The sequence below is a fragment of the Thermobia domestica genome, chromosome 7 (assembly GCF_964235325.1).
Source record: "Thermobia domestica chromosome 7, izTheDome1.hap1.1, whole genome shotgun sequence".
NCBI classification, from domain to species: domain Eukaryota; kingdom Metazoa; phylum Arthropoda; class Insecta; order Zygentoma; family Lepismatidae; genus Thermobia; species Thermobia domestica.
Window position 1 is genome coordinate 62,746,081 of NC_137460.1, and position 25,899 is coordinate 62,771,979.

At 35.9% G+C, this 25,899-nt stretch overlaps 1 protein-coding gene across 4 annotated transcripts in view; it reads left to right on the forward strand.

Moving 5' to 3' along the window:
* Positions 1 to 25,899, forward strand: part of LOC145690163 (early estrogen-induced gene 1 protein) — a 292,289-nt gene that overhangs the window by 210,596 nt on the left and 55,794 nt on the right. For all 4 annotated transcript variants that reach the window (XM_081764783.1, XM_081764784.1, XM_081764785.1 and 1 more), the window contains exon 4: positions 18,445 to 18,635. In XM_081764783.1, coding sequence (XP_081620909.1) covers positions 18,445 to 18,635 — 191 coding nt within the window. The remainder of the gene's footprint in view (positions 1 to 18,444; positions 18,636 to 25,899) is intronic.

The following is a 25,899-nucleotide window of genomic DNA, read 5'->3' on the forward strand; positions in this document are numbered from 1 at the left end:
TTTTATAATAAGGATTAACATTTAATTTCTTTGGCAATAGTCTTTATCTTACCAAACTAGCTCACACCTTTGTTCTTTGTCTTTTTTCTTATCCTTTCGTGCTTCTTGGGGTTCCATCGTTTTTGAATCTTCAAATCTTTACTCATTTCATGTCCTTTACTCATTCATGCCCTCCCGTTTTTTTTTTTTTTTTTTTCCTCTCTAGGAGTTCCAAACTATGCTGTGCATAAGTACAGGAAATCTTATAGAGCGCCTCTGTCCACCCGTTAGTGTTGCCTAACTTAACTGAAGGCAATCCCGGAGATCAGCATCATTTGTGTAGTTGGGACTGAAGTCAAAATTGAGACTGATGAATGATTACTGTATTGCCACCGTTACTTTTAACACTAATAACTACTATCACCAACCATTACCACTACCATTGCTAACCAAACGTATACTGTAACGAACTAAATGAAAATAAGTTAGTGATTATAGACGCTTGCCTGTTATATTTCCGTCACTATTATTCGCGTCCTGGTCAAATACTAGTATATCCTCGCTGACCTGGAAGCACGTGGAGTTAATGCGTTTCAATTTAGCACACATCCCGTGAACTTCCCCAATCAGTTACGGCTGTACGGTTTTTGTTTATTAGCGTGACGCGGCAACAGCCTGTATAATCTGGTCATATTGTATCTTCAGAGAAACAATGTCACCAACGTCATTGCTGCATAATAATAAATAGCAATCCAGCAGAGGAAGTAATGGCATCGTAACTCTCATTCTGTATTGACAAAAACTATGCCAAACGACAAGGTATAATGAGGTACATAAGAGAGATTCTGAAATAATAAGAGATCTTCATAAATTAATAATGCTACGGCAATTAAAACAGAATGTAATAAATAGTGAACACAATTATTTACGATAAATGGACCCATAAAGATATACAGCTCACGACTTACTCAAAGTAATGTCGATTACGTAACGCCAATCAAAATCATAGTGATAATTGCATCTTCTACCTTATTTTACAGGCAAGTGTGCAATTTGAAAACACTTTCTGCTCAAGACAGCAACTCCTCCCTTCAACACAGCCTAGTGCTTTCAAGAACATATAGTCATCAGTTTACAGAGATAAGTGCTCTGTCTCCAGTTTTGGCTGGTAGTTCTGTGTGATTGGAGGTCAATTTATAGAGCGAAATGACTATAATTGCATATACAGTATTTCGGAGTCCTGACTCCGTACTGCAGCAAGAAGAGTCCTATTTTTCAGAAGTGGTTTGCAGAATTCTTGACAGGCCATGTTCAAGTTCATCTGAATACAAATTTCGGTCGTCACAAGTTCTGTTAACATGCTATCATCTGACTATAAAGTTTTCGTTGTAGTAGAATATACTGCATTATTTTGAACAGGTCTGGTGTATCTGTTTTTGGAAAAGCGCACTCCATAATTGCCAACCAATATTATTGTTCTTCCTATCAGATGTTCATATTAGAGTATCTCAGAACAGAAAATTCATTTTACAATCTACTTACTAGAAACAGATATTAAATTTCATCCCCATTCTGTCTAAATATTAAATGATGTTGCCGTGCGATAACACAGACGCAACAATGATAAAAAGTTAAACCTAGCTTCTTGTTACAATAAAAATATAATTTCTTATAAATTAATAACAATAATTAGGTAATTTAATATTGAAGCCCATAGTTTTAGTTCGTTGGCCCGTAGACCCGTAGAGTGCATTTCGAACCCGGTCAGTCCGGGCAACGCCCGGAAATCTGGCAACTCTTGTCCATCGGCAGATACCAGGAGAAAAACTTAAGAGAAAGTGAATTTTTAAAACATATAAGATGGATCCAGCTTTCCAAAAGTTGTAGCCATCTCAGCCCTTGTCCCTCAATTAAAGCCGAAAGTAACAGATTATCACTTACTTTCCCTTTCAGTGTTTGAAACAAAACTTTCTTACTTCTTAACTGTCTTCTTTTTGAAAGAATAGCGTACGCGTCTTTGGCGTGGGAGACCTGGGTTCGATTCCCGGCGGGAGCTCACGTGGTTCGGATTCCACGTTAATCAGTAGGTCCACGTCCCATATAGCCTCGCTGCTAAACGGGACGTTAAACTCAAGATCACCTTACCTCTTTTTGAAAGAGAGGATAAGAAGCTTTACCCTTACGGAGAACGGTTAATTCCTGTTAGGATTGCTTTCCCGTACATCCATTTAGCAACGTTACATGCCACAGTGTTGATTTTGGCCCACTTTGTGTGTTTTTATATCTTTTGTCTTGTTTTCTTTACAGAAAACGTAGAAATTACTTTGAATTCCATGTTGCGTATATTGTTAATGTCCTTTGTGTAGAAGGTTGAGTAAATAAAAATAATTTACTCACACTATTAGATAAATGGAGCCTTCAAAATTGATGTGAGAAGCGCTCAGAATATTTCGAAATAGATACTACGTTGCTTTTATCCAAATCTATTTTCCATATTCCAAAACAGGATTTAAATTCAGAAACAAAATAAATTTAGCTTATTTTGGGTTCATATAGTGTTACCATGACGAAGAATATTTTGTCATATCATCACTGGCAGTTTGGCAGGTCACTGACCGCAAATTGACATACGAATTATCCGCTTTAACTGTTTCACTCTCCCTCGTTTCCCTTCTGCTATGCCTTGTGTTACCCCCCCCCCCTCAAATATAACTTCTGATACAGTGACCCAGAGTTTCTTTTTCTTTTGTTAATTATTCCTAGTGTCCTTTTCTTCCCTGACATTTCCTCATTGGTTTCCTTCCTATTCAGTTTATTTTCGGCAGTCTCAGTAGTCTTCCCATCCTCATCTTTCGTTTCACTGTGTCTTCTGTGTTGTTCCTCAAGATTCGACTGTTTCTCAAACAATGCCCTAACAAGTTTCTTTTTATTATTATTATTTCAAATATTGTTGTTTACCCTTTGCTGCTTCTAACACTTCCTCATTAGTTTCCGTCTTATCCAGCTAATTTTCTCCACTTTTCTTCGTCTTATCCAACTATTTCTCCACTTTTCTTCGTCTTATCCAACTATTTCTCCACTTTTCTTCTCAGTCCCATTAGTCTTTCACTCTCCTCCTGTATGCTATCACTATACTTTCTTTCAGTCCATCAGGATACAACTTCTCAAACAGTGCCATAATTCATTTTTTTTTATTATTCTTTTTAATTATCTCCAGTACTGTTCTTTTCTCCCCAGCTATCCTTAACACTTCTTCTCCGGTTTTCTGTTTACATTTTTCTCTCCCTACTTTCCAAAACTGTTTAGTCTTTTCGTTACTGTCTTATATATAATCTGTACTGTCATCGCCATAATCAGAAATAAACCAAACAAATGTGATGATTCTCTGGCTGTTTAAGATCCTTGTTTCAAGCTAAAATACTAAAATGACCAACGTACAGTTATGAAAGCTACGGTCTGTTAGGTGAGTAGCCACTTTATTTAAACGAGATTTTTTTTTCTTGCAGTACGGTATATCACACGAAGCGCCATATTTTCCTTCGTAACTCAGTTATTTAGTGATCCACAAAGTACATTTTTCTTTTTTTTCCCACAGGCTTTCATTACGCCTATCCTTGGTGGTTTTGTTTCCCATTCACATTCAGATCATTGCTAATAATATATCTTGGATGCGTAAACCTTGACCCTTGTTGTACCTTCTTTTCTCCAACGTTTATAGTTGCTGCATCCCCTTTGTTTCAGTTCCTTTTCTCCTTTTTTAGTATTTTTTTCATTGCTGTTGTTACTTCTTCAATAATACATGCATGTCCTATAGGAAAATAAATAAATAAATAGAAATTGAGAGTTGAAATTACGGATACAAGGTTAGTAATTTCAGTTTATAAATATATATCCCGTAGCGTTCATTAGTAAATTATTAAAGAGTCCTTGTTAAAATTTGAAGTGAAGAAGGGCAAAGGAATTTCATACTGAATGTTATTTACCGTGAAAACTAGCTCTCCAAAGCTGCTTTGCATCAATTAATGTTCAGTTTCCATCGGAGATAATAGCCGTATAATCAAAAACAGTTAGTACACATAGTGCGACAATTTTTCAAATCGAGACTCGAGCTGTAGAAAAAGAGAGTGAACATAAAGTTTCTTACCTCGGATCCTCCTGCATCCATACATCGTTGCGTCCTGGCCGTCAGTGCATAGGGCTGCTGGAAGTCCTTTAATGGAATGCTGTTGAAAACTCTTGTCGTAGCCCTCTTGATGGTCGTTACGTCACCAAAGTACAAATCTTTGAATGCAGACTTGTGTTTAGGAAATAGAAAATAATCGCACGGGACCAGATTCGGTGAATAAGGAGAGTGGTATAATACACATCCTGTTTTGAGGCAAAAAGCCTTGTACAAGCACTGCCTTGGGATGATGCATCTATCAAATTAAGATTTGTATTAGCCCAGTACCGGACATTTTGGTTTTTAATCTCATCTGTTACATAGAAATTTGCCTCATCACTAAAAACAATGTTACGAAGAAACACTGGGTTACAAGCTATCTGGCCAACGCCTATTCACAAAACTCCATTGGTCTATCAGAATCATCCTCTGACAGTTTTGTTTCAACTGTAATTTTTAAGGGCGCCACTTTTCCCTTTTTAATATTCTTTGAACACTTTTGACACTAACATTATGTTCACTTGATAGACGTCGCACACTCTTCGTAGAACTTTTCACCCAACAAGCTGCTGATGTGTCTGGATCAGTTGCATTTCGTGGTCGTCCTTATCGAGGTAAATCATCATTTTCCGTTGCCCTGAATTTGCGGATTAGTTTTCGTTCAGCACTGTCTGTCACCGGCTCGCGATTAGAGGGTCGCTCTCTGAAGACGGTTGTTAATATTGTTGAACTGTGTCCAACCAAAAGGATAATTTCGATTCTTTCCTCTCGAGTTAGCATCCTCTCGAGGTACCTACAAGAAAAAAAATAAAGAAACAATCGGTTCCCGTCTATACAATGTTCCACACATAACAAAATTTAAATCTAAATGATAACATCTATCCTAAATCCATTCACAACTTCAAAACCGTTGAAGATTTAAAAAAAAAAAAAAAAAAAAAAAAACCTTCACCATAGGATTTCTCGGTGCTGGTCTAATACAAATCTTAATTAGATACATGCATCAAAGATGCAAGGGACAGGTAAGGTAAATGTGAGGCGAAAAACTTATTGGACCTGTTTTCATTGATGGGATCTATTGGACCTGTTCTCATTCATGGGATCTTGGATGCTGCACAATATGGAGACATGCTTGAAAACACTGTTATGCCTCTTTTATTGAACGAGAAAGGTTGATTTCATTAATGTTCTCAACAAGATGGATCACCGCCGCATTATGGTCGTAATGTACTCGATAGTTCAATTAACACTTTCCCGGTTGCTGGATAGGTCGTCATGGACCAGTTGAGTGGCCAGCAAGGTCCCTCGACCTAACTCTCCGTTGAATTTCTATCTTTGGGAGCACTTCAAAGCTATTGTCTACCAGTGTAAAATTAATGACATTGGCTACCTGGAAAGGAGAATCATAACGGGCAATGAACAAATATCACCAACTATGCTTCGCAGAATGCACAAGCACTGGGTCGTACAGTTAAGGATATGCATAGAACAGAACGGTGGAATGCTGAACATGTCATATGATTGTAATTGTCTTATGTGTGTTATCTCTCCTTTTCCTGGTTATTAAAGAATACATAATGTGAGATGTTGCAACTTGTTTTTTACTTTATCCTTCAATTCAAAACTTCGCACAGCACATTTCACAGCATTTCTTACATAACATATCCTAAATCTATTCACAAGTTCAAAACCGTTGCAGGGTTTGGAAAAATAACCGTACCGTTGGGTTTCTCTTTGAACGAGGATGTTGTTTAATATGTCACGAGTTTAATATGTCACACGGCCATATTGCCATTTAAAATAAACAAGTTGATTCCAAGATGGCGACTACCAAGATGGTGGACGACAATCTTAAACACTTCATAATGTTTCCCCCTCGCACTAGCATTGATCCCAATTGACTCCGGATTGACTCCATTTACAGTTTCTCAAATATTTAGTCCGATTCAGATTTTGTATTTCACTTAACAAAATACGATCTTTCAATTCGGACGTTTGGACATTTTCCAATATGGCGAACGAAGTGGTAGTGGGATTTTAGTATGCCATTTAAATAATCTTTACTAACATCTATGTCACATTTTATTAATAATTACTTCCTAAATTCAATAAAATTTTAAATCAGTTTGACGGCAGTTTTCGGGATTTTAGAATTTATAGCTAAATATTTCTAAAAGTATGCGTTTTGAAGTATGAAAAATTGTTTCTCTGTATATATATATATATATAGATAGATAGATAGATAGATATAGTGTTATCTATGCTGTATAAAATGACACTCTTGAGACAAAAGTTTATCTCTTTATGTTCAACCATAGCGAAGATATTGCTATTTTTATCTAGGTATTGTTCCTTTGCCACTTCCAGCGGCCATTTTCCAATATGGCGGTGAAGGTCACTTGGGATTTTAGGGGACTTTTAGTATGTTGTTTAGAACATCATTCCCAACATCTGTTCCAATTTTTAGCTTGTTACTAATTTGTTCCTTACTTTTTGGTAATTTGACTGCACTAGTAACTACAAACCAGTTTTAAGATCAAATGAGGTAAACATTTTCGTAAAAAATATTCATTTTAAACACTGATCGTCGTAGAATAAATCAACTATTAATACGAAATGTCTCTCCCGAAAATTAAAGTTACTTCCAGTAAGATTTTTAATTTTTAGTAATATCTAATGACGTATATTATCTTGCTCGTAAGTCTAAAGAATTACTTGAATACCCATTATATATGGTTTGTTATTCCATTAGTTGATACGTTATTTTCTAAGAGAAAAATACTAGAACTTTTGCAGTGAAATGTGTCAAGAGTTTCGTCATAAATTTTCACATAATTACGTAGAAATATATACGTCCGTATGAGGTCCATATTTTTCCATTAAATCCATTATAAATTCTTCCATTTTAATGATAAATTAAATTTTCATCCTAATAGCTTTAAACAAATATTGCACATAAACAAAGGGTTAATCACATGTCTACGGAATTTAACGATTTTCTACATTGTGTTACTAATCCTACAATAACTCCGTTTATATTTATTTTTACAAGATATTAATACCTGACTTTCAAACCAAGAAAACCAACTTTTTTTTTTTTTTTTTGTAATGAAGTTAAAGTCTGTCAAATTTTTGTTATTACGAATAACAACCACTAACTTGTTTATGTGCCCTTTGTTATTTCTTACTGGTATTACTTCAGATGTGTTAACTAATGTTAACATCATTAATTATATACTTGAAATATTAAAAACTTTTGTACATGACTGTACCTTAGTTCAAAGTGCTTAGAAGTCAAGAAAGCCGATTTAATTTTAAAATATAGGAAATTGCAGCTGAAAAATAATTGTAAAATAATGTACAAGACCACTTATGTACCAGTTGTTTACGAATTTTAAGGGAGAGAAAGTATTTAGAACTAGCATATAAATATTTCTGAAAAAATGACAGTGAGCAGAAAGCAGAAATGAATTTATCTTAGACAAAGAAGAACTTACATCAAAGCAAACTACGTTAATATCAGTTTAAACTTTCGAAATAATTATGAGAATGTCACCGCTTCTCTTGACTCACAAGTTTACCTTTCTTAAACTATTGAATTTGTCTTAAACTTAGAATGTTCTTAAAGTATTCAAAAGTCATAAATATCAAATAGCAGACTTATAAAGTGCATTTACTCAGTTTTCAGTTATAAATTTGCCTGCTGAGAATTTGTAATAATTTGTTTCAACAAGCAAGATTTTATATTGTAATAAACACCCATTAATTGAATTCTGATTCTTTGACAGTTAACCTTAATTTAGAATTCATGTATGAGCAAGTTAAAATGAAAGGATACTACTAGTATTACTGCCTCACAAATATCAAATTATAAATTCACACTTTTATTAGAAATTACACAATCTTTAAATAACTAACACAAGAGACATTAAGTTGTTGAACTTCGGTTTCTAAAGATTTTTACATCTTATTCACCTTACCTTTTCCAGAAAACAATAATACCAAAGTCATTGTCGGAACCTATGGCGTGGTCCAGTATTCCAGCTTACTTTGAAGCGAGATAGTGTGGTGGGAAACGGTCTACACCATATTTCTCAACGCCTCGTTGGGTGAATGCGATTGTCCTGAACACCTACCGTCATCTTAACGTAATCCACGCATGCACAAGGCTAAACTTAAGACTTGGACGAAACAGTCTAAGAACCAGAAAAAAGGCTTCTTAAAATCAGGTTTAATAATCTAGATTCGTATTTGTAAACAAGTTTAAATTTTATAATTTGTAAAATGCGTGACTTTCGCCGAAGAAAGTCTAACAGGACATGAAAAAAGTCTAACAGGACATGAAATCTCAAACGCCCCTAAACAATTTATTGCCCCCTAATTGTCCCTTTTGGTTTCAGCGCCCTCTGATGGATGTTAACGCTCATGTTAGAACCACTGGACATTGTCAGGGGTGATTTTGCATGATAGTCTTTACATCCATCAACTGCATTGGACTCAAGCTCCGGTCGTGGTTCGAAGTCACGTTATTAGAGTCTTTCTATTTCAAGTGTGCCCTCGGAAAATATGTGGAACATACTTCGACCCTACCCTGCCAACCTTGCTTTGGGGAAGGAAGTGAATGACCTCGGCTATGTTGCCAATTTGTCATTCAGTCGTTTCATCGTGGCGAGTGAAGATCGTAGGTTTTTTAGAATGACTAACAAGACAGTGCACAGAGAAGCCCGTGAAACAATTCATTGTGACAACTCTGTCCGCATGCATCTATTGGAGAATCTCGTCCACAGTAACTTGTCCCTCCTCTTTCGAGAGATGTACAGGAAAGACACATCTCAGCAGCGCCAGCAGGGATACACTTGAAATAGAAAGGCTCTACTAAGTCCCGTTCTTCAGTTCTTCATAGTCTCGGTGTTGCATAAAGACATGAAACACACAAAGAAAAAACTCTATTTTAAGTCATTGGAAACTACCGGTACCTTCCGAATCACTAGCTAAAACAATTGAAAATGAAAGGTACACATGAATTAGGGTGACCAGAATCTGACAAGCGAAAAGCAGGACACAAATATAATAGTATATGATAGTTTACTGATAATAAATCGATTTTCGGAACGTGGGATTATTTTTTAAAATGAGGGAAAATTTAGACGGCACGAGGGAATTTCTACTTGGTTTAGCATCACTGTTATAAGTTGAAAAAGAAACCTTTCCTACCTTACCACCTCAACAAGCCCTTCTCACAAGGAGACTTACGGAAGTGTCACTGATCTGAATTAAACTTTGCACACTTGTAGAACATCAAAAAATAATCGAACGTATTTTTGTGTTTCGGCAATGGTGAAGATTTAAGGGTAGAAACCACCCTTTGAATGTTAGGGGTGGTTTCCAAGCATAGGTACAAAACAATCATTTAATATAGAAAAAAGCATACTGCCAGAGGGGTTTTAGAACAACTGATTCAGAATCGGACGTCAAAATTACAAAAAGTCTTCTGGTTTGAAATTCTCTGCAGTTAACCAAGAACAATTATAATTGGCAGGGGTTACTACGAGAAGGTTGCAGACCGATTTGAAACCCTTTTATTTTAACTGATTGCTTGATTAAAGTGAGTCTATGCACCTCTCCCTATTCGTGGTGCTTATGGATAGTGAGTTCCCTCGCCTCTCACTATGTCAGAACTGCATATATTCTCAATTGTTATAATTATGAATTTATTGAGGAAACACTTCACAGTAATAATATTTCGTAAAAAAAAAAAAAAAAAAAAAAAAAAGGCGAGTGATACATAAACATTGTTTACACCATGCTCACCTTATTACAACAATAACTGTGACAAATCGCAAAATGCAGCATAATCTTTTTCCAAATAACTGTTTTTGTATCACGCATATCTAATAAGATTTGCAACTCTGGGAGAAGAAAACTGATTATGAATCAGTGATTTGGATCTAAATTACATTATTACGGAGATGTAAATTTATGTTATAGTTGTAGAAGACAATATCGGTAAAATATCTCAAGAAGTTTTTTCACGGCCTAAAGACGAACACATCAAGAGGCTGAATCCTGCCAGTTGTTAGTGCAAAATGATTTCTATTTTGAGGTACTTTTTTGTTTGTAAAATAGGTTGAAAAATTGATGAATTGTGACCACTCCTAATAACAAAGTGGACTTTACATTAAACATTGGGAGAAAAACTTCTTGAAACCATATCACATGACCTGATGTTAATTTTCCCGAATTTGATGCTTTCACAAGGACATTTTTAGATTAAAAGAGGTTGTTTAGGACTATAGGGTCAAATGTTCCATTCTTTTCCTGCAAAATAATTAATAACGGTGATAAAAACACCATTTTCAGAAATTAAGGGCTGTATGGTGTCACTACGAGTCATAGATCTATTGACTGTGCCACCCTTTCCACTGTTTGTGTCCCTGTAAACGCTATAGTGAGAGGTGCAGAGATTCACTTTAATCAAGCATCCAATTAAATTGGGGATGGCCGGAACCGGTTCCTGGTAGAACCGGTTTTCGGCTCTGAACGGATCCGGTTCTAGAAGATTCGATTCCGAAATCGGGTTTTCAGATCCAGGTCTGGACCCGGTTCCTAAGATCCGATTTCGGAACCGGGTTTTCCGGATACAGATCAAACGGGTTCTGAAAACCGGATCTCCAAGACCGGTTTCTCGCGGAACTGGAACTTTGTAGCCATCCCGAATTAAAATAAGTACAGAAAATGGTTTCAAATTGGTCTGCAACCTATACGCAGTAATCTCTGCCAACTATCATATAATTCTTCTTGGCCAACTGCAGAGAATTTCAAACCAGAAGACATTACAATCATTATACACTGTAATTTTGTAATTACAATCACTATAATTATCCGCCATTTTGAATTTTGTAATTTTGACGTCAGATTCTGAATCAGCTGTCCTAAAACCCCATGGCACCCCCCCATAAACCTCTTCTAAATTAAATTGTTTTCAGTCCACCCGAAGCAAATATATATATATATATATATATATATATATATATATATATATATATATATATATATATATATGTGTGTGTGTGTGTGTGTCGATTATTTTTTGATGCTCTACAAGTGTGCAAAGTTTCATTCAAATCGGTGAGTGACACTTCCGTAAGTCTCCTTGTCAGTAAAAACAATGTATTGGAAAACAATGATTTATTGATTATTCTCCTTCCCCAATCTTTTAAGGAGTGTTAGAAAACGCAGCGGTTCATCATTCAGGGAAGAAGTGTCTGTGATTGAAAATGTTGTGAATAAAGAACGAAACATTAAAATATTAGAAATAAATTAACTCAGGACATTTCACAGGACGTTTTAAAAGAGAAGGGCATTTCTCGATTTTCTAGGCGTCTTCGCAGCACACAGGACAGCTCTTTGAGGAACAGCACTGTACTTCGAAAATCAGTACGTCTGGTCACCCAAACATAAATATAAAACAATATAGACGAGAGGAAAAAGCGCACCCACATGGGGAGTCCACCAGGTCTCTATCACACCCCCAGGAACTTCATAACTCGACATATATTTGTACACCTTAATATAGTCCTTCAGATATATAATACGTTTGTTAGAAAATTGATTGAGTTAGCATAAAGATTTGATCTTACACTTCAGCTTTAATCTTCCTTTTCTTGTAAAAATACTAAAAACATTTCACTTCTATAATTTTTATTTCTAAAAATATAGGTAACAGTATTTAACAATTACTTATCGTCTTTTCGGGTGTAGAATAACACCGGGTTAGTGGTACATAGGTGTAATATCTTACAGTACTGGACTCCTCCCCCCAAATATAGAAACTCTCCCAACAAAAATTTTTGCGTTTCCACCTGCACGAGACTCAGCCATGTTCAGACACTCTTCTCGATTTAAAATTTTCCATGTTCTGCTTTTAAACTCATGATTTAACTGAGGGTGGAAATAGAGTCGGTTACTAAAATTATACCAGTAAAGGAACATAAAACAGATCAGTTAGTAGTTATTCTCAAATTTTTCTTATGCGGCAAACGTAACTGAGAAGTTCGTGCTGTTACATAGCGTGATTAAAGATATTTTTAACTTACTGTTAGTCCTTCAGATAAAACTTCTAGGTTAAAACAATAAAACATGAAGGGTAAAGAAATGAAAAGTGTTAGCTTCCCTCATGAAATAATAGCATGACAGAATTATGATTTTCGCAGGTGATTAAGAAACAGTGCCTTAAAAGACAAAATAATCATTATAGGTATTCTCTTGTATGACTGGCAAGTCACTTCTCGTTCGTATTTTATGTATTCATTAATAATAATAGAGTATATACGTAGGTATCGAAGACTAGTATACTGGTTAACTTTTCTCCTTTACGTACTTAAGTAGTTCACAACAGCTTTCTTCGCCCATCTTTCAGCTTTTCCACATTTATTTTCCATTCTTATGCATCCGAGGTTTTCTAAAATCAGCAATTTTCAATGAAGTTTAGTTTATTAAAATATAACGTACATACTAAAGTAGAAGCAACATATCACTATTTTATAGAAGTTCGTAAGCCACTTCTACTACTATTGCATTGCTACTAAGTTATTCTAGACGACTGTTCAGGTGATGTTTTAACCGTTGAAAGAAAATTGCAAGTAATATCTGCGGGGATATCTTGCATAACACAGTTAATTGGTTACATGAAATTTCTGCGCTATGTAGAACTGTGTTCGAGGTCTACTTACAATGGGTTTCAATTGTATTTGTTCATCACAAAAATTTGGGATAAAATATTAGTAATATGTAAGTTGATAAAAGAGAGACGAATCCTATATGAGATTACTTTCCAAGAGAGTATATAAACTGAACCTAAGCCAATCTTAGTTTTGGAGAGGAAACGTATAATCTGCAACTTTATATTCTCAACTGAGTACCTCCACATTCATAAGAGTATGTTCTTACGTTCTCAGTTAATCTTAAGCATCTGTACAAAACTGAAACATCAACACACTATTTACTAAAGAGATGTTTATTATCTACTCTCTACTTCCACATTTAATATATGAGTATTTGATTCTAATTGTGCGCCAACTAATTCTCATATAATCATATTAACATAATGAGAGAAAGAGATTCCACTACATAAGAGAACATACAAGATTCTATGAGTCCTGATCCATCTTGATCTGATTGCAATTTGCAATCCTACATGATTTGTTTCCACAGTGTATATATATATATCCTAGCAATCAATATTCTATATAAAGGCATGTGCCAGTATTCCATAACGTTGCGTGTCCATAGCCTTGTAGCCTCATTCCGAACAATACACAAGTTTAAGCATTATAAATTTTATTTTTAAAGTTAAATAAAAGATATGTATTTATGTTTTAAATACAACATTTAAGGAAGAAAGGCTATAAAGAAATGGAAAGTCTGACTTAGAATAGAGAAGGATGGAAAGCTTTGTCAAATTAATCGAGAGATTGATGATCTGAGATTATATTTTTAAATATAAATAAAACAGAAAATTCCTTTAAACGTATACACGGAAGTTGTGTAAAGAGAATTGTTTTTATGTCCCCGGTTATACCCTATAGGGTAAAGGAGACTATTAGTGAAGATGAATAATTATGAAAAGAATTTATAGAATGATAATGTGGAACAGTATCCACCACGAATTTCACATGGTCTGAAATCTAATCAGGGACCCCAGCACTTAGGATGAGCGCTTTCCACTTAGATACCGTGGCCTCATCCTTCAATTGCAGATAATATCGTCACTTCACTCGACTTGTACAGTATTTACTGCTTTTATTTGGTTATTTTTTAGAAATATGAACTGGCAAACCTACTATCAAATCATAAATATGCGTAATAGTAAGAACCCTGTTATACAAAATATTCCTTCTTTAACATGAGGGTAGAGAGGCTTGAGTCATTGAATTGGACTGTAGTAGAATACAGTGTCTTCACAATCAAATTTGAACCATAGTGAACATAAACAGTATGGAGCCGCTGACACGTCTGATTTCTTACAAATTCTTGCGAAATGTAAGAATCGCATTGCATCATAATTCCGTGGAATTTCCGGAAGCCTACACAAATAACATCATGAAACAGTCTTAAGAGATGTAATCAAGTTTTTGCTAGAAAGATGTTACTTCAAGGAAACTTACAAAAAAAAAAAAAAAAAAAAAAAAATTCAAATGGAGAAACACAACCGGAAGTACATGCTTCCATTAAGAAAGTCAATGGTACTTGTGCAGCAGATTAAATTTTAATAGATGCTGTAGTGAGTGTCTCTCAAGCATTGTTCTTTCATCTACAAATGTATCCGGAAGAACTGCTGTTCTATATATATCATACGATGTGGTTTCTTAGTGTTGTTATCTCTCATCGGTAGGGTGAGTGTGTATACTGTATATGAAAAAAAAAGTTTGTGTATCCGGTAGCGTGAGTAGTGAATGCAGAGATTGTTTTCATTTTTCAGTCATTCATCCTTATCCAAGGAGAATGTAAACAGGACACCAGAAGTTTGCGAGAAATGCGTTTCATCTTTCACTTTTCTATTTTCCTGTTTAACTTTCGTCAAGTTCTTTAAGGTAGTTTAACTAAAACATTAAAATAATAATAATAAAGGATAATAGAGTTATAACTGGCAAGATATAATGGACTCAATTCTGAAGTAAAATAAAGTTTTTTTTTTATTTGTTTCTATTGGTCCCATTTTATTTTCTGTATAAAGATATCATTTAATATAAATCATATATAGATTTCTATAATTTGCCAGAATTGATTTTGTGGTATATAAATTGCCATAAAATCTACATGGTCGTAGATTGATCCTGCGATATATCGCACTAGAGGTGAGATCTCCACCACTGAACCACCGTACTACTAACAGCTTACGTATAACGTAAATAAAGATTTCATTTTTATTTAACAGTTGACGCTATAGGGAATTAACTTCAGAACTTGGTACACGAAACTCTTTATCCCTATGCTATAAAGTAAATTATGTATATATGTATATCTTATTAAAAAATGTCACTAATAAGGTAATATCGTATCATTTTTCGTTGTTACTAGAGACTAAAGATTTTCCCTGACATTTACCGTGAGCTAGAGACTCGCTGGTTGGACGCAGTTACTAAAACGCCAAAGAGCTGATACCCAGAGCGGTTCACTTATCCAATAGTTTTATGCAATGGTTGGTGTCTGCTCTATAGAAATTAGTAGGTTGGAACTCGAATCATCACTGCATCTCAGTCATCAGTGTGGCGTCATCCTGAGAAGAGCCTGCTTTCAAGAATAACACCTTGGAAAGAAAGAGGTAGAAGATCAGATAAATAAGGAGATGGTTAAAAGAATTCGTTGCGTAAGGAGTGTGCTTTATTTTACGTTGTATGGAAGTTGTGAATAGGAGCACAGTCTTGCGAGGCATGGACATTTTCAAAAACTTACCATATATCCGTCTCTCTCTCTTTTTTTTCTTTCTTTCTTTTTCTTTTTCTTTTTTTTTTTTCATTTCGTGAATTGCCGTAATTTTATTAGTAGTAAAGTACAAGGTGGCGCAGTTAAAAGTAGCCCGCATCCGCTTTGAATGTGAATGCAATATTTCGATTTCTGAAATTGAGTAAACAGCTACAACAATGGACATAAAAGAATTATCGCTTGTTAGCGTTCTTGTTAGCATTCTTCGGTCGGCATTTGAGTTTATTTCATCAGTGAAGTGAGACGTTTCCCTTTGCGGTCTGCAAAATGACTTTCTCGATGGAAGAAAGGATTGAAATTGTGGAAGCATATTTGAAAACAGGTTCGATTAAGAAAACTCGCGAAATTTTCACGTAAATTCACAGAACACGCGGTACTAGGCAGCGGAGAACAACCCTAACATTGTCAGCAACCACTCCATGATGAAAAAATCGGCGTTTGGTGCGATGTAACAGGAACGCGCATCATTGGACCGATATTTTTTGGTACTACCCTCAACACGGTTGCATATATGGAAATTTTTGATGCATTTTGTGCTCAACTCACTGAATATGAAAGACAATACTACTTCTTCCAGCAAGATAAGGCAACATTTTACACTTTTAAGGTATCCCAAAAATGAGTCCATGATGTCTTCCCTGAAAAACGAGTCGTCAACAAAGGTTTGTGCCCGCCACGTTCGCCGGATCTAACAACATGTGATTTGTTCCTGTGGAGCCACCTGAAGAGCAAGGTCTATGAAACTAATCCACACACACAATATAGGAACTAAAAGACAACATTAGCCATGAAGTTGCCGCCATCGATATCCGAACTTTACGCCGGATGTATCTGAATATGTTTACATGTGCAGAGCTGTGCATGGATGTCGCAGGGAGTCACTTTCAACATCGTCTGTAAATGTATTTGTATCTCTATTTTTCATTGTAAATAAATGGTAAGTCCATTTCAGCTCTTCATTTCTGTAATTTCACTGCATTTTCTGTATTCTTACACGAGCTACTTTTATCTGCGCAACCCCGTATAATTGGTCTCCTTTCATTCTTGTTTGTTCAACAAGATCCACATTGACCTTGCAAGTCAGGAAAATCTACAATATTTAACAGAAAAGTCAGGGAATTTTTATAACTGCCTACAGAAGATATGAAGAACATTTCAAAGAATCAAAACAGGTTTAAAAACAAAATTATAAGAAAAAGGCTGAAAAAAGAACATTATCTTCAGAAATTAAGAAGATTGAGGAGTGCCAAACTTTGGAAGAAGAACAACAAAGTAAATCAGAAATGCAAATGCTGCAGAAGAAAGAAAGAAAAAATGATAGGTTTGTTGGTTTCAAATAAATAATAGGCTAAATTATGGTATCTTTACTTGTTTATGTTTATGAATATTCAGCGTACGAGTTTTAAAGATATCAGTGTGTAATTATTGTTTGGCATTATTTTTTATTATATTTCAAATTTTGGAAATTTGACTCAGAATAATTATGTGCAGTGAAAAAGTGATCTTAAACTATGTTAGAGAAATAAGAAGGAAAGCGTTGAACGGTTATAGGAATGGTTAGAAACCGAACTCTTCCGTTCTAAACTTAATCATAAATGGTAATGTTCACGGTGTCACGGATCAGGAAATTTATTCACGCATGGTAAGTCAAGGAAATTAATACCAGATTTTTAGGGCGACATCTGTTTGGAAAATTATCACTTGTAAAGCCAAAAGTCTGAGCATCACCTGCAAAAGGTTGGACACTTATTAGAGGAGTCATAGTACTTTCATTACTTTGAATGGATTTTAGTCTGGGCCACAGATGAACCCACATCTCATGTTGTGTTGGGACCACGGTAGTTCAATGGTGGAGCGTTCACTGCTGGTGCGTGGATCCCTGGTTCGACCCCAGCTCGCGCCATGAACTTTGTGGTGGACGAACACTATACGTGGGTTTTCTCGGGGCTCTCCCGCTTCCTCACACTTTCTTCATTCCAAAATTTCATGCATTTCTCATTATTAGCGTCTCCCTTATCTGCATAATCGTGGAACGTTAAACTAAATATTTCCTTTCATTTTTTTCATGTGTTATTTAGCCTTCCAACTTTTTTCTTTCTATATGGCTAAAACTGAGGGAAAAGGTAACTGTCTTTCTCCTAATGAAACTGCGAACAAACCGGGAGCCCACCGTGTTAACACTTGCTACATATGCACTTGCTTTTGGTTTTATTTATTTATTTTGATCTCTACATCAAGCACCTTGACTCTGTCTACTACCTTTCTTATTATTATTTGGTGATGATTTAATACTAAAGCCCTCACTTTACTAATGATCTTCCCATCAATTACTGCTGACTGTAATTGACTATGAATAGCAATAGTTTCACCGGCGTCCACCTAAGTTTGAATTGCTGATACCAGTGTTTTGATGACATAGGAAGATATGCTATCTGGCACATAGATTATCGCCATGTTCTGAAAAATTTTTGTGGGGTAGAAGATTTTTCACAAATACAGATCTGATAGTCGCCTTGTGTCTATTGGCTCCATCCTCACATTCATATATGTAAAACAAACATGAGTTTATAGCTACAATTTGTACGTGTTACATGTAATCATGTATCTTTTTTCATGTGACACTTTATTTTCCTATTCTACCAGAAGTGGCTGCAGGAAAATCTTTAATAAATGTACCCTCTTGTACCAATTTATTTTTAATTTTGAAAAATAGTCTCTGTTTTTAGTGAATGAAAGACAAAAATGTGTAATTGTTTTGTATTTGTAATTTTCTAGATTGTATATGCAATTTTCTTAAGTTTTTAATTGTTATATTGCAGGAGTTGAAAGGTGGAAGGTCATTTCAAAAGCTGGGCTTTACTGATCTCAACCTTGCCGAATTTGCTGGTTCTGGTCAAACAACGCGACGTTATCTTCTCGAAGGGTATGATACTCGACACCGCCAGGATAACTCCATGCTGAAAGTTTCTATAAGAATGAATATGCTCTCTGGGGATATTTTGTTTAAAGTGTAAGTAATTGAGTAATTGTTATTTATTTTGGTATTTAATTTTTTGCGCAGAATGTCCAGCGATGTATGCGACAATTGACATGCACAAAACAAACTTTTGGTTTGTAGTGTGCTAAGATATGCTTAGTTACTAGAGTATGGCAAAGTTACTAGAGTAACTACTAATTCAAACGCGGAAGTACGCGTATATGTGGTAGTCCATTTTATTCTTAAATATGTCAGTGACTAACGATCAGCAAGAGTCTACTTCAGCTTTTCTCTCTCTCTCTCTCTCTCAAAATTGTCCCGACCAATTTCATAGATTAAAACTTGTTGTAGTGTCATTTTCCGCTGCTTGAATGTGGTATTTTCACATAGTGAATCACTATAGAGCATGTCCGTTATTATCGATTGAACATTTTAGTGTTTTCATAAATAAATTAGCTCCAGTACGCTTAACGAGATTGCAGTTCAAATTATGTTTCATTCAATATGAACAAAAGAAGAAGAACAATTAAAATATGTATTAATTAGATTTTGTTGACAATGCAGACAAGAATGAGAAAAATGTTACTTATCGTCTGATATTCTGAATATTGATTCTTTATGCAGTGTAATGAAAATTTGAAGTAGAATACGAACTAGAAAGATATATTGATTCGTAGTTAATAGTTATTTACATAAGTAGAACTCAAGTCCGTATTTACCACCTTGCGTGACTATACCCCCCTAAAATTTCCAAATATGTGGTCTTAAGTATTAAATTCTTAAAATCCTTAAAGTGCTTTTATAATCCATCATGTTTTCAAAACTTGCTGCTCTTGGATTAAGGCGCAGTTTCCCAGATGTGCGTAAATGTACTTGCTCTCCTTTGTCGTGCCGGATCCATCCAGTTATGCCATCCTGTGTATCCACACAAGTTCATCCTGTGTAAGTACAGTACGACACACGAAACAGGATATTTTCTGATGCGATTGGACTGTCCAGATGCCGAATATCACTTTCACAGAAAAGAAGGAAAATAAACTATATAACACGGTTGCTCAAATTCTCCAGCTTCAACCATACTATTTTGCCATTGCTTAATCATCTATTGAATTACATAACGAAAGTAGTCTGGAAACTGTTATGCGAAGAAGTTCTCAGCCGCAAATTGTATCGTCCGGTTATAAGGGAAGTTCGTTCCTATCAAGAAGTGATCGAGGTTCCGGAAAAGGTGGAAATGGAGGAGACGTTAGGAGAATATTGGAGGCGAGGAAGGGTTTCGTACTCCAGCTATCCATGTAGTCTTCACCATCCTTTGAGTGACATGTGGGCATGCAGCACGAGGACTCCATGTCTGTTGACCATTACTGGATGCTTGCGGACAAGCAGCTTACATAATTTAGTAGAGTTCAGGACTATAACGATCGCCAGTGATGGCTTCCCTACAACGGAGAAAAACATGATAGATCACATCCACTGTAGATCACCATGTCAGGAACATCGTCTCCTAGGGAAAGAAGTGTGGTTTAGGAAGCCATCTTGATTATGATCCAACGATGATCCTGACTGTTTGCCTTTTGCAGTCGTTGTACCAGATCCGTTTTTCATCATAAATAACAATCCTCTGCGGGAAACTTTCACGGTTATTCCTTCCACTCAGGGTACGTGTTCGATTCATGTTGCTGCATCCTGTTAGCCCACTTTAAGCACCCTGAAACATATAATAGTTATAAAATTCATACCGATATGATCACATACTGAATAAAAGAAAAACAGGACTGATAAAGTAAAGAAGTTGAAACTTTACTTAGCGGGAAAAAGATAAAGTCGTGTGATTGAGCGAATTAACACGTCACCTAATACTCACATGAGTGTTTTCCTTAAAAGAATAATTTGCCATTTATTATTATTATTATTATTATTATTATTATTATTATTATTATTATTATTTGATTTCTTTATTTATTTCACATGCTCTTTTTCTCTGTTTTTCGAATTGATATCGACTTTGTTGGCAGCGCGTGTGCTTTGAGTGCACAAGATCCCGGATTCGATTATACTGGAGATAAAGAATTTTCTATGTTGACTCACTAATATATTGAGGCCATTAAGAAGTTACTTATATTAAGAGATCGCGAATTCCAATGTAGAAAACCAGAAAAAAAAACTGTAGGAGTCAATATGCTGGCCCCACATCACCAAGCTAAAAGACACCCTTCGCCGACCTACTCTCTTCGTACGCTTTTACGCCAGGTAGAGAAGAGACTTATAAATAATATTATGTCAATCCACGTAAGAGACCCTGATGTCAACACAGTGTTACGTTTTCATAGAAGATTAGCTCCCAAACTAAGCATCTCTTAGCCAACACAAGAGGAATTGTTTTACTATGAATGTATCGTGAAGGCTTGTTGTATGTGTGTAGCAAAAATATTAGCCTTCGTAGAAAGGGAATTTCATCCGTGAGGAACTGTCTCTCTTGCGCATTATCTTCAACACAATGTGCTGCATTCAAAGCGAAGTTATAATGTTTAATGCCTACAGTACGAAGTTAACAATATTCACGTTTTAATGCTATATGCAAAATATGCATGGGAATTTCATAGCTTCTGAACAAACGGCTGTAAACTTCAAAGAAAGAGTAAGTACATTCGATACGGTATTTCATATTGGAGACTTAAATTTCCATTCTTAAAGCACTGTGTCAAAAATTATTAATGATGTGCTACTTGAAGCAGGCCGCAGTACATTTGCGAAGGTAATAAGATACAGCTCGTTAGATGCTTTTATCATCATTTCTAGCAATTGAAAATTCTCTGAATAGTCGAGCTTCATATGTATTAAGTGATTTTGAGAGTTTAGTAAACACATGCATTTACCTTAATGTTAAAGTTGTATGTTTGAAAAAAGATGTGGCTACGCACTCACAAAACAATACCGGATATAATTTTTATTAACTTGTAATAAAAACGCACTGTTTTCTTATTACAAAATACGAATTCCATTTTCTGGTTATTTTTGCCACTCCATTTGCTGGTACATCTCCAGCTGATGAAATATTTACAAAAAATTTCTGCGAATAGAATAAGATATTGCAAAACAAAAGTATTTTATAGTAATAAACAGTGCTTTTTATTTATTTATTATGAAATTGAAATCACGACTAAAGATACATTTTATGAAAAGTTCTTTTTATCACTTTTGCAAAAGAAAAAAAAAAGTGGCTATAATTCAGTACACAATAAACAGTGGTATACTCTTCCACTTTATCTTACATACGCAAAAATAGATGACTAATGACAATTTCGAGTTCATATTAGGTTGATGTGAATGAATTGTCCACCCCAAGTGCGTCATTTGTCATCATTTGGCCAGTGATGGGATTCCGTGGCGAAAAAAGTCTGGAGTCAACGATGCGAAGAAACCCTCAACCGCATGTTTGCACTACCCGATTATCAGGAAAGGTACGAGGAATGATCGGAAAGTAAGGTTGCAAAGCCTACAGTGAAACGTGTATATATTATCTCATACAACCAATACAGCCAACAGATAGTACATACATTAGGTTATATTCCGACATAGTGTCCATATCGGTTGAGACACTTGTCGCATTGTGGGATGAGTTTGAAGATTCCCTCCTGGTGAAAATCCTGTCCTTGCGTGTTCAGCCACGTTGTCACGAAGTGTTTCATTTCCTCGTCCGAAGTGAAGCGACGGTCTCCTAGATGTTCTTTCAAGTGCGGGAACAGGTAAAAGTCGCTTGGAGCGAGGTCCGGACTGTAGGGAGGGTGGCCAATGATATCCCTGCGAAACTACTTCAACAGTGTAATGGTTTTTTGGACGAACGTTGTCGTGAAGGAAGATGACGCCCTCGGCGAAAAGTCCTGGCCGTAAACCTCCACCAGTTGCCGGTGAATTTCAAACCGCGGTTACATGTTCCGCCCACAGAAATCGAATAACTGAGCAGATTTTTTCGCGAGACCAGTTTTCGAAACGAATCGCTATTCGACCTACAACTAGCACCATAGGTAGCTGAAACGGCACAGTTGCCAACTCTATGTAGTAAAATTACTGCACACTCCTTATTCCTCTATAACGGACGAAACTCCAGAAATATCGGCCTTATAACCTTGTTTCTGATCCTTTCTCGTATTTGCTCTCAAGATGTGCTTGAGATTCGGGAAGAGAGGTGGTTGGTGGGAGAGACGTCAGAAGAAGACGGTGAATGAGGAAGAGTTTTATACTGCACCTCATGAAGAGTCTGGCACATCCTTTCAATGACGTTTGCGCTTGCATTGTCAGGCGAGATAAGGACAGTATGTCTTTCGAACATTTCTGGATGCTTGCGAGCAAAATTGCGGTGCATTTCATGAAGTTCGGCACTGTAACGATCCGCAGTAGTAGTTTCGCTTCGACGGAGGATGATACATTGGATCAATTTCACCATAGATCACTGTACTAGCAACATCTAGGTGTTTTTTGAAACTGTCCAGGACTTTGATCAAGATCCAGGTGTGTCCTGGATCCGTTTGCAATTGTCGTACGATCCATTTCTCGTCATAAGTGACAATCCAACGCTGGAAACATTCCCTGTTACTCCTTACACCCAGAGAACTGCACACTTCCAGACAGCGATTCTTGTTGGTCGATGTCAACTCATGTGGCAACCATGAGTGAAACATTTTTACTTCACCTATTGCACGGAGCCACCGAACGATAGCTGTATTCCCTAATTCAGCGTTTCTCAACCGCTTTGTTGCACATAATGGTGTGTCGCGAGATTTTTAATGTCTTCTAAGTTCTTCCACAAAGAAATTATCTTTAGGAAAAATAAAAACTTTTGGCCAGTCGACTTGATTTCACACTTGTCTTCCAACTTGAAAGCTGGAATGTATTTTTCTTTGGAAAGAAACACCGGTCACAGAAAAGTAATTTCAATAACACGATTCTTGGTGTTAATATGTTTCTGTTCAAGAGTCTTACGTAATTTGCGTCTGAGATTTGTATCTTATAATCGTTCCGTATTTTTTTAAGTATTGTATGTGTTTTTATGCTTGCGTTTTGGCATGTAGGGAAAAATCACATGAAGGGGTGTCGCGAAAGTTTGAAACGTACTTTAGTGTGCCTTAAAGAAGAAAAAAGAAAGGGTTGAGAAATGCTGGCCTAACTCGTCTGTAGTGGCTCGAGTATTTTTCCGAGAATCTGCTTCAGTGGTGTTTCTGAGGAGTTCATTTGATCATTATGTTGGTCGGTGACTTCAGAGTTCATTTTGTAGGGATACATTTTCGGAACGAAATTTGGCAAACCAACAGCGAATATATATTGCGGCTTGCTCTGCAGAATGTCCCAGTTCGAATTCTTTTATATATATATAACCGGGAAGTTGTGTGTTTTCTATAGTACACGTTTATACGAGAGTATTCAATGACTCACTACCTCTTGTCTATCTGATTACCTCAGCCGGTTTGATGGACGTTACAAAGTTTGAGTCGTTAAACGTGTGACCTTCCATCTCTGTGGTGTATTGCTGAGGTGTTTATTACCAGACGTGAAAGCGGATATTTGATTCGCACTAAGCTAACATAATACATAGTAAAATAAATTGTATAATGTAATTTTTAGTGCAGAACTATTTCAGAAATATAAGTTCTCCGCGTTGCAGTAATGTTTTTTTGGTTTTAAAAAATACAGTAATTGAAATTATTTATAACATTTAAAGAAATTCCAGTATTGTGTATGAACAACGAAAAGACAAACGAATGCAATATGACAGTGGACCAGCTTTTCCTACTTGAGTTTTGTTCCGTTTGTGGAAGGCATCGCGTCCGTGGGTATTCTCGGGAGTCTCACCTTTCCTCTCACATTCGTATTCTAGCAATTTATTCATAATCATTCACTTATCATCAGGGTGGAAAAAAATCATGATTTTTTTTAAAAAAATCATTTTTGTTGATTTTTTTGATTTAAATCGATTTTTTTGATTTAAATCAAATCTTTCTCCTCGTATAATGCAAGTCGCGAACTGAAGAAAAAGCATTAGGAATTAGTATTAAATGCTAATTATGCCATTTAAGTGAAAGTATTGGGGTTGAATTTTGAATTATCCCCAATCGTTAACCTATATCAATCCCAAACAATGTTTCTTAACCCTTTTAAATTATGGCTCCTTTTAAACGTAAATTATAGACTTTCAGTCAAGCAGCTACAGCATCATCCCTATTTATCCTAGGATCATGGTACATACATCACTCTCTTTAGAATGGAACAGCTTTTGAAACGGTAACATTACATTTCCCTATCATTGTCTCTGAAGCGGGAAATTTTGAGAGTAATCGGCTTTTTTTTTTTTTTTTTTTTTACTTTTTTTAAAACATTTTGATCCCCTTTGGATTCCCCTGTGTTAACGCACAGATCTCAAAACCAACTGGGAAATACTAAGGGGTGTACTAAGCGTGTGTACAAAGTTTCAACTTCTATCTTGAGTAGTAAGGGTGAGGAAATTATTTAACAATGAGCTAAGAACATTCCCACGATGACCCGGATGTAATATAAAAATTTTCCCAGACATCCCTATTTATCCTAGGATCATGATTTGTTCATTATTCTCTTAAGAATAAAACAAATTTTCAAACGGGTCCCTTCAAATGTCCCCATCATGTATCTGGGGCGGGTAAATCATGAAAAAAAGGAATTTTCTGTTAAAAATATCTTTTTTTTTTAAAAAAAATTACCTTTGTGGACCCCTCCCCTGTTTTAAAGCAGAGATCTGAAACAAATCTGAAAAATACTGAGGGGTGCACTGAGTAAATGTGCAAAATTTCAATCTTGTAGGTGCAAAAGTAAGCCCGCGAAAAATAATATTCCCCAAATACCCCAGAGTCCCTTATAAACCAGGATCTCAGATAACAGTTTCCTGAGACATCCCTATTTATCCTAGGAGCATAGTACCCATCATTTTCTTCAGAATAGAACAGCCTTTGAAACCGTACCATTCATATGTCTCCATCTGAGGCGGGAAAATCACGAAAAAATCTGTTTTTGTTAAAAATATTCTTTTTTTAATCATTTTTGCCCCTCTGGACCCCGCTGTTTCCACACAGAGATCTGAAAACATCTGAAAATTATTAAGGGGTGCACTGAACGAGTGTGCAAAATTTCAGTCTTCTGAATGCAAAATATAACCCGCCAAATAATAATAATAATAATACGCATAACAAAAAATATCATCTTTTTAAATTCATGACGTCATCACACACTATGCCTCAACGCAGAAAGGCGTGAAAGCATATGTAACGTGTTC